This window comes from Herpailurus yagouaroundi, unplaced genomic scaffold (genome assembly GCF_014898765.1).
Source record: "Herpailurus yagouaroundi ecotype Mexico unplaced genomic scaffold, PumYag 29, whole genome shotgun sequence".
Taxonomy (NCBI): Eukaryota; Metazoa; Chordata; class Mammalia; order Carnivora; family Felidae; genus Herpailurus; species Herpailurus yagouaroundi.
Window position 1 is genome coordinate 110073099 of NW_024412377.1, and position 13943 is coordinate 110087041.

General features: G+C 37.8%; 1 protein-coding gene across 4 annotated transcripts in view; it reads right to left on the bottom strand.

The window, feature by feature from the left end:
• The window catches only part of IPO11 (importin 11), a 193646-nt gene that overhangs the window by 140222 nt on the left and 39481 nt on the right, over nucleotides 1–13943 (bottom strand). For all 4 annotated transcript variants that reach the window (XM_040452231.1, XM_040452225.1, XM_040452244.1 and 1 more), the window contains exons 5-6: nucleotides 13618–13821; nucleotides 204–336 (exon numbers count right to left, since the gene is read on the bottom strand). In XM_040452231.1, the coding sequence (XP_040308165.1) occupies nucleotides 204–336; nucleotides 13618–13821 (337 nt within the window). The remainder of the gene's footprint in view (nucleotides 1–203; nucleotides 337–13617; nucleotides 13822–13943) is intronic.

A 13943-nucleotide genomic window follows, 5' to 3' on the forward strand; every position in this document is an offset into this window, starting at 1 on the left:
AACTATCCCACACTTTTACAAATTAGAGAGAAAGCTATTCTCACAAAAGAAAAACCAACCACAAATAACACCTTGTCTGTGAGGGAGAAATTAACCCCTCATTCTCCCAGGGCAAATGGGAGCAGAAAATCCACCACAGGAACTATTGGTGACTCTTTTGAGATAGGTCATTTCCGAAATGAACATGTCAAATTGAACAGTACCTTTCAATGACAGCAGAGTTCGTTCTAATGAACTTAGAACTGCAGCTTCATTCCCAGAAGAAACTTGTTGAAGGAATGTGTCTGTATGGTGATTCCACAGAGAGCAGGCAAAATTATAAATTCCAGAAGCTAACTGCAAAGAAATATCAACAAATTCACAAAAAACATTGATTTCAGTAACCAATTAGCTCTATATAGTAATACATTTCAGTTTTAACCCTGAACACACATTTTCAGTAAGATGTGAAACAGTTAAGTCATTTATCACATTTCAAACTGTATTAAGCCAAACACACAGCAGCAAGGACCATTTGCTGGCTGCTGGTATGAACACACATACACACACCTTAACAGCTCGTTCTTCTCAAACCACTAGTCTCATGCCTGCATTGCAGCCTGACATTTTCTTTTTTTCTGGCTGGCTCGGTTGGAAGAGCATGCAACTCTGATCTCAGGGCCATGAGTTCAAGCCCCACAATGGGTATCCAGATTAGTTAAATAATTTAAAAAAAAACTTTAAAACACTGACAGACTATCAGTGAGAACAGCAGATAAAACAATATACTAAGAAATACAAAAGATTTCGGTGTCCTGCCAGGTCTACCCATGTGGTTTGGGGGCATTTAAAAGCCAGGAACATACAAGCCACAATGCTTGTCATGCTACTTTCTGATTTTGTACTGGTATTTAAAACATCTGACTCACAGTGGGATGCAGTTGGCCTCTGCCTCCCAAGTTAAGGCAGAACCATTTCTAATGGTATCCTGTATTATTTTTTTTTTCCAGAAGGTCTAAGAGTCTTTTTCCAGAAGGCCATTTACTTTAAACAAAAGTGAGATGAAAGTACTTATGACTAGTTATCATTAGCACACTTCGGAAAAGTTTTTCTTAATCCAGACAAGTCTATCATTTCCACTCAATACTGGATTTGTGATACGATTAGGCATCAGAAACCAGTCAGGAATGTAATCCTGCAAACAAAATAATACTTCCATGAAAAAAACATTCCACTTCTGTTATTTTAATTCAGTAATTTTTTTATTTTATTTATTTATTTTTGGAGAGCGAGCGAGCATGTGGGCATGCAAGCAGGGGAGGGGCAGAAAGAGGAGAGACAGAATCCCAAGCAGGCTCCACACTAAGCACAGAGCACAACATGGGGCTTGATCCACAACCCTGAGATCACGATCTGAGCTGATTCAGAGTTGGACACTTAACCAAGTGAGCCACCCAGGTGCCCCTTAATTCAGTCATTTTAATGACCTGCGTGTGCTTACAGGTATAGGCAAAGAGCTCTGTCAAATCTCCCTAGTGATTTTGCATGTACCAACAAAGGCCACACAAAGGCTTGAACCCCAAAGGGGGTTATCAGCACAACATATTACAATCCTCCTGAAAAACAAGAAATGGAAGGCTTATAAGGAACTGCTACAAGAGCATCTCCTGCTCACCTCCCTATCTCTTCAGTTAAGCTGTCATAAAACTGCTTCTCACCTCCTAGGTTCTGTTAAGATGTAAAGTTTTCTAACCCATTTCCCTCAAACAGAGCTGTAGAAAATGAAACTAGTTATGGTCTAGAACTGGCTCCTCAGCAATGGTGCATCCCACAATTTGCACCTGAGTCATTTGCCCATATTGCTTTGGTCATTCTTTTTGGTGTGTATCAAAAGCCACAGGGAGTTGGTGGTACCAATCGCTGACTCCTTTTCTCTAAGTAACAAACTGACTGAATCTAAAAGAGGTCCTATCTTCACCAACTGATCAGTCAGGGCTAGCAGTTGGCCCACCCTTGCCTTGTGCACATGCTTGACAACAGGTACGACGACTACTTATTAAATAACTTCAACATATTCTCAAGTAATCAAAATATTTAATCCCAATATTTCTTGATCGCCAAAATATAGTAGTGATAATTACCTCACCGTATTACAGCACAAGCAGCAGTATCATAAAAAAATTAAGGATCTAAAACTGACATGATCTCATGAAACACTGCGATGACAGAGAAGTAAATAATCAGAAGAGATATAAGCTGAAAACCAAAATCAAAAATTTGTAAGATTTTCTAACTATAATGAACTTCAGTATTTTTCTTAGTAAATCGAATCCTTTCTGAAAACATGAGGCTAAAATATATGCCTAAGAATCAGAAAATACATCTTTTTGATTTTTATTACACTTCTGTGTAATTGTAAGTTAGAGCATCATATACTTTTCCAAACATATAAATCATCAAAGTATTTATCTGCCAGAATAAAGTGAAAGGAAACAAAGAGATTTAGAGATAGGAAAAGGGTAGGAATTGTACACAGATCGGAAAGTAAAGCTTTAAGGTAAATTTCTTACGGTAGCAAATATTTCAACCAGGTTAACTGAAGTCTATAGCCTTGTCTATAATTTTTACATCCGTTTTATACTCTTTTTAGTAAATAAAATCTAAGGGGTGCCTTACCCAAATTTCACATACGAAAACAGTAGCATTCTAAACCAACCTCTTGCTTACAAATTATTTTCTAGTCTCCTTCACATCTCTATTTTTTTTGTTTGTTTAACATTTATTTATTTTTGAGAGAGAGAGACAGAGCATGAGTGGGGAAGGGGCACAGAGAGAGGGAGACACAGCATCTGAAGCAGGCTGGCTCCAGATGCTGTGTCTCCCTATCTGTTCCTCCCCTGCTCACACTGCCTCTTTCCCTCCCAAAAATAGGGGTTAAAACAAAAAAAATTTTTAATGTGCAGGACTGTCTATACAAAAAAAATTTTCTATCACTGTTATGTGAGGTCACTTGAACTCTTTTCTGTTTCATAAAAAACAAGTATGCAGATCATGTTAACTATATGATAAAAATAACAAAGCTAACATTATAACTTAGACATTCAGACATTTCAACATTCAGACATTTACTGAACCCTACTCTGCACTAGGCAATGCTCTTGGTTTACCTTCATCACCTTATTTAACCATCACCTCCTACAAAGTAGGTATTATCCCCATTTTACAATAAGAAAACTGAGGTACAAAAAGATGAAGCAAACTTGCACAAGAGCAAAGAGCATAAATAATTAAGAGGAAGAGGAAGGAATGAAACCAAAGAAGGTGCTCAGAGCTTACATTTTTAATAGCTATGTTCTAATCTCTTAATACCCATATAGGCAGAGTCAATATAGTAAATCCTATTTTCCAAAAGTTAGATAACAATTCAATAATGGTAGAATTTTATTTTCATAACAAAAAGGAAAAATTCCCCAAATTCACTAAGATCAATAATACTCTCAATATGGATACAATAAATTGTGTGAATCAGAATCTCACCTAAGGTTCTTCTACAAATCTCACCCTTTCTACACCAGTCAACAGAAAAACATGTACTTTTGTTCCATTATTTACATGGAATACCTAATACAAACTGAACATTCTTCTTATATAATTTTTATATACATATAAAATTTGGAGCAAGTTCCATTCATTAATCCTAAGAGTCATGGGGCCTTCTAATTCTCTTTTTTTTTTTTTAATTTTTTTTTTTTTTACAACGTTCATTTATTTTTGGGAGAGAGAGAGACAGAGCATGAACGGGGGAGGGGCAGAGAAAGAGGGAGACACAGAATCGGAAACAGGCTCCAGGCTCCGAGCCATCAGCCCAGAGCCTGACGCGGGGCTCGAACTCCTGGACCGCGAGATCGTGACCTGGCTGAAGTCGGATGCTTAACCGACTGCGCCACCCAGGCGCCCCAAGGGGCCTTCTAATTCTCAATGCCCTCCTCAAACAGTACATGCCAGACTCCAGGAAGAAAATAGTAATGAACCATTCCCTAGTTCCTTAAAAATAAGCTTAAACTTGAGCAAAAAAGTTTACCAAATGGAATCTGACACCAGCTCAAGAAAAAAATATATAACGAAAGGCACCTGGGTGGCTCAGTCATTTAAGCGTCCGACTCTTGATTTGGGTTCAGGTCATGATCTCAGTTCATGGGATCAAGCCCTGCATCAGGTTCTGTGATAACAGCAAGGAGCTGGCTTGAGATCCTCTCTCCCTCTCTCTCTCTCTGCCCCTTCCTGGCTCAAACGCTTGCACTGTCCCTCTCTCTCAAAATAAACAAACATATATCATATATATATGATAACCTGTCAGCCTAAACCATCAGCATATTTTCAAACTGTGACCCTATTCGAGAGGTCCACTGCTTGGGAGTGCATCAAATGGAACACAACCCAAGGAAGTGTTGAAAGTAACGAATTCTGTATTACTTGTTACAAGTAAGGAGACAGGGAGATGGCTCTCAAAGAACTCTGTCCCTGTGGGGTTAGTGCAGGAAGCCTTTGTTCAGTGTATCAAGGGCAGTGGCAGGGAGCTCCCATACGCACCTTGGTTCAAGTACACATGCACAGCATGTCAACATGCTTGCTAGTGCATCTATCCCATGTTCAAAAAATGGGAGAAAACTCTGCCCATAGGAGACCTTAGTATTATAATGAACTAAATGTAACTTCAAGACAACGCCGAAGGGCTTCTGTGCAGGTCCTCAGCTCCAACCCAGCTCAAACTGACTCATGTAAGGGGCTATCAGGTGAGATACACAAAGCAAGGAGCTCTCAGATGCAACACCTAGTTGGGAGTCTCCTTGGCTAGAACTGCTGGTTTGGCAAAACAAAACTTTTAGCCCTCTTTGAGTAACTTCTCCTTGCATCTTAGCTAACAAAAACACGTCAGATTTATTTTTAAAGGTGCTTTATAAGAACAATAGCAAAATGGCATAACTATTTTACTGTTATAATTTTTTCAGGCACTACTTCTTATTACCAGGAGAATATCCCTTTACAGAATGCTACCACCTGCATATACACAACGTACATTACAATATACATACCAAACATAAAATCCTCCCCACTCACACCCAACACAAAAAACAAAATATACCACAGAACAACTGTGAATACTGAACCAAAGGTTCTCAATGTCAGAAAGGTAAACAAAAGGAAGTATTTCATCATGGTAGAATCAAAGTCATCCTAATAAAATTCTATCTTGCTCCATAAAATTGTCCTCTTCTCCTTTTTTAAACATGTGTAAGAAAGTTGCGTAACTCAGAATATCCAAAGTTCTACCATTCTGCCTTAAGAAACTTTCAACAACGTTTGGAATTTGCATCCCCATTTCTTAAAAAAAATAATGCCATAAGGTTTTTAGATATTAAGGACACAGATCTTTATTTATTAATTCTTCCTTCTTTCTAGCCCTGAAAAGTTAATAGTATGAAAGTGCCCCTTTAATTAGTCATAAAATATGAAAAGCACCTAAGTAGCTTTGGCACACAGCACGTATTGCTGAATGAAGCCATACAGCATTTAAGGCACAAATCAAGAAAAAACCAGCAGTATATGGGGAAAACTTTTAATCAATATTCTCCTTTGTTTTATGTTCCAGGTCTGGAGTTAAGCACGTGGTTAAGGGCATTAGGCATCTATCAAAGCTCTATTCAAGATTCTTTTTAACTAGCCTACAAAAAAAAAAGGTCTCTACACAGAGATGGCTGAAATGAAGAGGCAGCAATGGCACTACCCTCTCAGCCCAACAGTATAAGGACAAAGACAGATAATGAAGAAAGAGACCAAAAGAACTTGGGAAGAAACACTGTCAGCTATCCTACACACTCAAGCTTCTACCTGCTCCAGAAAACACCAACTGATGTATGCTTATAGAAGGCTCAGTGGGAAAAGGGGAAAAAATGAAATAGGTGAAATAAAAAATTTCTACATTTTCTTCTCAAAAATACAGAGGCAGAAGGGAGACAATTCAGTAAGACAATATGAAAATAAGCTATTTAATGAAACATTTTAGGTACTGGTTTACAAGATCCATCAATACTTGCATTTTCTTTTCCTAAACCACAAGAAACAGCGCCACCCACTGGCTGCCAAGTGATTTTAACTGATAAGTCCCAAGACTTCATTCCTTGAATGTCAAAAGGGAACCATTACAGGACGTTTGATTTCTTCTGGCATTTAAAATATTCTAATGCTTTTTTACCCTCAAGACCACTGTTCTAACAACTTTCCCCTAAGAAAAATTAGCCTGAGGGGCGCCTGGGTGGCGCAGTCGGTTGAGCGTCCGACTTCAGCCAGGTCACGATCTCGCGGTCCGTGGGTTCGAGCCCCGAGTCAGGCTCTGGGCTGATGGCTCAGAGCCTGGAGCCTGTTTCCGATTCTGTGTCTCCCTCTCTCTCTGCCCCTCCCCGGTTCATGCTCTGTCTCTCTCTGTCCCAAAAATAAATAAAACGTTGAAAAAAAAAAATTAAAAAAAAAAAAAAAGAAAAATTAGCCTGAAAAACTTTAAAAATCAATGTCTTGTAATTAATCACCAATAGTGGGGCACAAAATATTACCCATAATCTAATAGTGGTAAAACCTGCTTAACCTCATTCTAATCAATAAGGCGTAAAATCAACAGATACATAATGTACAACATCCTGTAAGACATTTGAACGAAATCTTTTACCAAGTTAGTGGCATGGAAAAAAAAAAGGGGGGGGGGAAGGAAATGAATATTATTCTAAATTAAAACACACTTAGGAGACAAGCAAATGTGTCCACCTTAGTCATTCTTCTGGCTCAAACCAACCATTTGTTAAACTATATTTGAGAACAATGTAGAAAATGTGCTGAAAGTATCAAATGGTATTAAATCACTATTTTTGCTTTTCTTAGGTTGGTAAAAGTTAAATGATAATAAACAAAATAATCTTTTTACAGATGAATACTCAAGTATTTCATAGTAAAATCTCATGAAATCTTTAAATTACTTTAAAATACCTTAGGATAAAAGTGATAAAACAAAAATGACACAATGCAAACTGCTAAATCTTGGTGATGGGTATATGGCAATTTATATTAAGTATTTCACAACAAGAAATTTTAAAAACACCTGTATGTTCTTAATGACAAAAAAGGTAGTTATTTTGGTAGTCATCATTTTTTTCTTTAATTTAAGGCTTAAATATAAATTTGCTTCCATTTACTCATGATATAGATATATAGATATATATATATCAAATTACCAAAATGTTTCACGACAGAAACTCTGGTGGGTACAAGATCTGTCTACCTCAAAAACAATTTCCAATCAAACTGCCAATGTCTCAACTGATATCTATTCACTTTCACTGAAGGACATTCCTAAAGACCAGTAACACATGTTACCTACATATCTTTTAGCAAACTCTCATTTTCCTTTTGTTCTCAAACACGCCAACGGTATAACTGAGGCCCACCAGGGTCGCTGTGACCCATCTTACAGATCCCTAACGTCCTCTAATCCTAACACAGCCACAAACCTGTCTTCTGCCACTGGTGCCTACATGATGCTCTCATGTATCCAAAGGATCACAATTCGTTAGGAGTGAAGAAAAGGTGAAACTACCCTCCCTCCCCATTTGGGACCTTATCTTTGTTCACAGCTGTGTCTCAGGCATCCAATACAATGGATTTGTCAGATGGACAAAGCAAAGAACACTCTTTCAAGAGCAACTTATAAAGACTTCAGCAATAAATTTTTGAGTTTTTATTCTCCTTTTTACGAGCCCCTTTTCCTAGGAGTCAGGTAAGAGATTGTGTACTACAGAAAGGATAAGCACCATGCTATACTAAAATTCTCCCTGGAGCGCCTGGGTGGCTCAGTCTGTTAAGCGGCTGACTCCACTTCAGCTCAGGTCACAATCTGATCGTGCATGAGTTTAAGTCCAGCATTGGGCTCTGCACTGTCAGAGCAAAGCCTACTTGGGATTCCCTCTCTCTGTCTCTCTCTGCCCCTCTCCCGCTCATTTTCTCCCTCTCTCCCCCTCATTCCTCAAAATATATAAAATAAAATTCTCCTGTTCAGTGTTCATCAGTTTGGTTTTTTTTTTGTTTTGTTTTGTTTTTGATCAAGCTAGTCCCGTTGAGTCTCTCCTCCCTTAAAAGTTCCCACCAAAAGGAGCACCTGGGTGCTCAGTCCTTTAAGCATCCAACTCTTGATTTCTGTTCAAGTCATTTCACAGTTCATGACCTTGAGTTTCAAGTTGGGCTCCGTGCTGACAGCACAGAGCCTGCTTGGGATTCTCTCTCCCTCTCTCTTCCTGATCCTCCCCTGCTTGCACTCTCTCTCAAAAATGAATAAACTTAAAAAAAAAAAAAAAGTAAGTTCCCACCAATAGGTTCTTTCCCTCCCATTACTGTAACAACAGACAGAGACATAACATTCTCAAATCCTCATACAAGTTCATAGCAGCAGAAATGACCTTTATAAAAGTTGGAGCCATTCTTTAAATAATATGTTTTTAAAAGCCAATATAAAATTTGGCAGAGCAAGAGACAAGATCTAGAATTAACATGGCATTTGGTGGGACAATTAAAATTACCCAAACAAAACTAAAAACAAGCTATTTCACCTATCCGAGGACTTAAAAACGCACATTTATATTTTAAGTAAATTTTACTACAGTATAATATCCTAAAGGCTATACCATGTTAAGTGGCACCCAGGTAGCCTCACATTGGACATTCATAATTTCCACTGTTTGGATATTTCCCCAGGGATCACATCATGAAGTTAGAGGTTTCTAAGAAGTGTGAAAGACTGTGACACTTGGCTGAGCATTCTTATACTAATCAATCCATCTCAAAGTAGTCACATGGTTCCATTTTGTTAACTTATTTAGAAAACAGTAACTCATCAAGAAGACTATTCTTTTTTATTTTCCTTCCAGAACAATCTTTTATTCCTTTCTCTTGCTTCAGCTTGTTTTTCACACTTTTTACGAGCATACTTACTCATTTTCTTTTACTCTCACATTCATGGGATCAGTCAATTGTATACACATAGCATAAGCACATACACAGTCATATGATCTTCTCCTGACGCAACATAGACCACAATTCTGAGGAAGCACCTTTTTAAAAATTTTTTTTCAAGTAACAGAATTTAGTGATTCATCGCTTACATATATCATCCAAGTGCTCATCCCAACAAGTGAGGGAAGACTATTCTGAAGTACAACTGACCTATGAACAACATGACGGTTAGGGCCAACTCCCACCGCCACACTCAGTCAAAATTTTATGAGTAACTTTTGACTCCCCCCAAACCTAACTACTAACAAGCCTATTGTTGGCCAGAAGCCTTATCAGCAACATGAACAGTTGAGTAACATGTGTATTTTGTACTTTATATGTATTATATACTACTCTTACAATAAATTTAGAAAAAACAGAATGTTACTACAAAAGCCATAGGGAAAATACATTTATAAAACTTTACTGTAAAAATTTATCTGTATAAACAGATCCACACAATCCAAACCTGTGTTGTTGGAGAATCAACTATATTTGGTAACCCGGTTTCACCTCGTCTCAGTTCTGTTTTACCCTCATCATGCAAACAATACACATGCTGTTTAGTGGGAATTTATTTATCATTAACCCTTGAGTTTTTAAAAAGTCTAAGTTTTAGCTTTGACCACATAAACAACCTAACAGAGTGTTTAGTTTTCTTCTGTAGCAGATTTTAATAGCTTACTAAATGACTTTTAAGAGTTTGTACATTAGGACTTTCCCAATGAACACCAGAAGACTATCCATGACTTTCATCTCCCTCAGTACTGCACATATCTCTTGTACATGATAAGCAATCAATTATCTGTTCAATGACCCTTAAGCAGAAAAATTTTAAGATTAATTCCTAACTTCCAGCCTAGAAAGATTCCTAACAAAAACAAATTATGGAAAACATCCTTTTTAGAGATTCATGCAGAAGTACTTTTGAATGGAAGGACAGGTCAGGATTTGCTCCAGCAAATTAAACTACTGAGGCACCTGGGTGGATCAGTCAGCTGGGCGTCCCAACTTTGGCTCTGGTCACGACCTCACGGTCCAAGCCCCACATCGGGCTCCATGACGACAGTGCAGAGCCTGCTTGGGACGAAACTAAGTGTACAAAGGTCTTGGCTTCTAGACCAAAACAATGATTAAAAACACTAACATCTGTATTTAAATCAGGCTGTAACTCAGATTTTCATCTCAAAACTTTCATGGTGTTTATACAGATTAACCTAGTGTAATAGAGATAATAAATTCATGGAATTACACAACTTTAGAATTGAAAGGGTTTTAAAGAATCACCAAGTTTAAGTATCTTGCTCAAATCCCAAAGCTGTTCAGTACAGAAAAGCATTCTACACTGGAAAACATTTCTTCTCACACCTGTTAACCTGTTCACTTGTTTTTTAACAACAAGTACAATATATTGCTGCTTTCAAAAAATCTTTTCCTCTTTTTAAGTTTGGATTGCTTCCTTTACCACAGCATATAATTTTACAAGTTACACATCATGTCTACAAAATATTATTTGGTTAAAACATTTACAATTACATTAGAATAACTATTTGTACCTTAAGTTTCCTTGTTTTCATAGACTCCAGATTTTGATTTTAACAGTACTTTATATCAACATTTTTATATTCAAGTTTCTGTGAAAAGCACAGTTTATAAAAAACAAAATCTTGTGTGTGTCAAATCAAGTTCAATTTTGTTACTGCAAAACAATTTTCTCTCAACTGCTGATTTTCTAATGTCACCCCTGAAAAGAGCATAAATTATTTTAATGTGAAAGAAAAATAGAATATAGAAATTGTTGGCACACAAAGAGTAGCAGGCTGCACTTTTAAGTGCACACTGCAATACTGTGCTATAGCAACTAGCTCAGCTATGAGCTTACATTTTATTTATTTCTGTAGGAAACTAATATAGTACATGAAGACCATCTTAGCATTATAGTAAAAGTATTATTAAAGAAAACTTTCCTACCTTTTAGATTACCTAAAAAACAGGGGCTACACATTATTAACTAGCAAAGTTCCTTTTTTTTCTTTAATTTTTTTAATGTTTAATTATTTTTAAGAGAAAGAAAGAGCATGAATGCGGGAGGGGCAGAGAGAGGGAGACACAATCTGAAGCAGGCTCCAGCTTCTGAGCTGTCAGCACAGAACCCCACCCCCCCCACCCCACCCCCGCCGCACATGGGGCCCAAACTCACTCATGCTCCATGTTTCCAGGTTTGGCTACTTCAATCTAAATTGAAGGCATTAAGCAGAATTTTTTTCCAGGTATCTTAAGTTTTTGCATATTTTCCCAAAACTCCTGCTCTTTTAAGTTTTGCACTATGCCACTTTGAAACCTAGAAGGTATGTATGTAGAACAAGTCTCCTCTTCTATATATTCATTTAACATTTATTGAGCACCACCCACTCATAAGCATTCTTCTGAACTTGACAGTAAGACTGTAACAATAAAGGCTTACATTCCTCTCTCATGAAACTCATAGTGTAGGGGATCTAAGAAAGATAAGTCAACAACTGAAAGTCAGCACTATGGAACTGATACTATGCTGAAAGTACACACAAGATGCTAGGTAGACCTATACTTTACTGCATATACAGAAGAAACAGCCTCATACTACAAGTAAATGAGCCAAGAAAGTTGAAAGGGTGAGAAAGCTAAGTCAAACAGGCTATTCAGAATACAGCCTCTGATTAGGCACAATTTGTAAAATAAATGAGCATGACTTTAGGGGGAAAAAAATACAATTTGTAGAGACTGCTTAAGCTGAATATAAATTATACCTAAAACTAAAACAACACGTTATGAGAGTACAACTCGGGAAAGTTGAACTATGAATTGAGACTTTACAGAAGGGTACTCTTTCACAAAATAACTAACAATCTTTAGACACTTGATTTCGGAAAACAGCAAATATGAAAGTTAAGTGGAAAGGTGTAAGATGAGGATAAAGGTGAGAAAAATCAGCAAGAAATTCACAGAAAAACCTAAGAGGATAAACAGTCCAGTGTTTAAATCCTAGTTGGCTTTTGGGGCACCTGGGGGCTCAGTGGGTTAAGTGTTCAACTCCTGATTTCAGCCCAGGTCACGATCTCATGGTTCATGGGATCTAGCACTGCCTTGGGTTCTGCACAGACAGCACAGAGCCTGCTTGGGATTCTCTTTCTCTCTCTCTCTCTGTCTGCCCATCCCCAAATAGTGTGTGTGTGTGTGTGTGTGTGTGTGTGTGTGCTCTCAAAATAAATGAAAATAAACTTTTTTTAAAAAATCCTAGTTGGCTATCAAGCAAAAGCAACAATGATCTAAAAAGCAATCTTCAACAAACACAATTTCTCTTATATTCAACATCCTTGAATAAATCTAAGATTGGCTATTTAAAACCACTAGGTTAAAAGTAAAGAGTACCAGGGCACCTGGGTGGCTCAGTCTCTTAAGCATGTGACTTCAGCTCAGGTCATGATCTCTCAGTTTGGGAGTTCAAGCACCCCATCAGGCTCTGTGCTGACAGCTTAGAGACAGGAGCCTGCTTCAGAATCTTTGCCTCTCTCTCTGCCCCCCGACTCTCAAAAATAAATAAACGCTAAAAAAAAAAAAAATTTTTTTTTAAAGATAGTATAGGGAACCTAATGGAATTCTGGCTTAAACTTTGATGTATATAAGAATCACCTGGAGGGGCGCCTGGTTGGCGCAGTCGGTTAAGCATCCGACTTCAGCCAGGTCACGATCTCGCGGTCCGTGAGTTCGAGCCCCGTGTCGGGCTCTGGGCTGATGGCTCAGAGCCTGGACCCTGTTTCTGATTCTGTGTCTCCCTCTCTCTCTGCCCCTCCCCCGTTCGTGCTCTGTCTCTCTCTGTCCCAAAAAAAATAAATAAACGTTAAAAAAAAAACTAAAAAAAAAAAGAATCACCTGGGGAGCCTGTTAAAAATGCGGATTCCCAAATTATATGGTCAAAGTGAGGCTTACAAAAGGCAAAAATACTATGAGAGTTACCAGTGTTACAAGGTGCAGTCCAAAACAGGTTGAACAGCATGAAAATCACTACTTTAGTAAGGTGAAAACAGTCAAATACAAAAATGTCAAAGTAAGTGAATGAAAAAAGCAAAGTCTTTTCAACAAATAGTGTTAAAACAACCAATAAAGGGCTCTCACCCACCAGTTATGTCAAACTCCCTCCCTACATCTGACCTACATCCATCAATTACCCAAGCAAGTCAAAATTTTAACTTTCTGAATTTCAGCTCTATCCCTCATAAATGCTCCCTTTTACTGCAGCTTCTTTTTCCCATGTGAACTTCAATACCCTCAAAACAGTCTCTGCCTTCAGACTGTTCTCTACCAATACCCCGCTTCTGGCAACCTAGCCATCTTATGGGTCGCATCACTATCCAGTTTAAAATCTTTCAGATGTTATCGATTATTCTAAACTTTCTAAGGTCAAATGGAAAGAATTCATAATCTTTTGATACAATAGAGGAGTAAAATTACAAACATTTCTACACAAGTAGCAGTTTTCATAATCAAAATTAACTATGTTAAATCACTTACATCATAAAACAATTTCCTATCAGCAGCCAGACGTTTGGAAGCCAGAGTCTTGGTAACATGATAGAAGGTAAGTAATGCTCTGTGCTGTCGAAGATCATCTTGGACTTTCACAGATTCTATAAGAGTGGGAATGAGTTCAGGCCACTGTCTAGGACAGTCCAATCTAGCAACTTTTGCAATCAGCACTGCAATCTGAGTTGCAATCTAAAGGGAAACAAAGTAGTCATCAGAAACACACATATATAATCAAAGCAACAGATAAGGAATGCATTCACAGTTGAAAATTACCTTCTGGTCAGTTATACATTTGACAAAAGTGAATACAA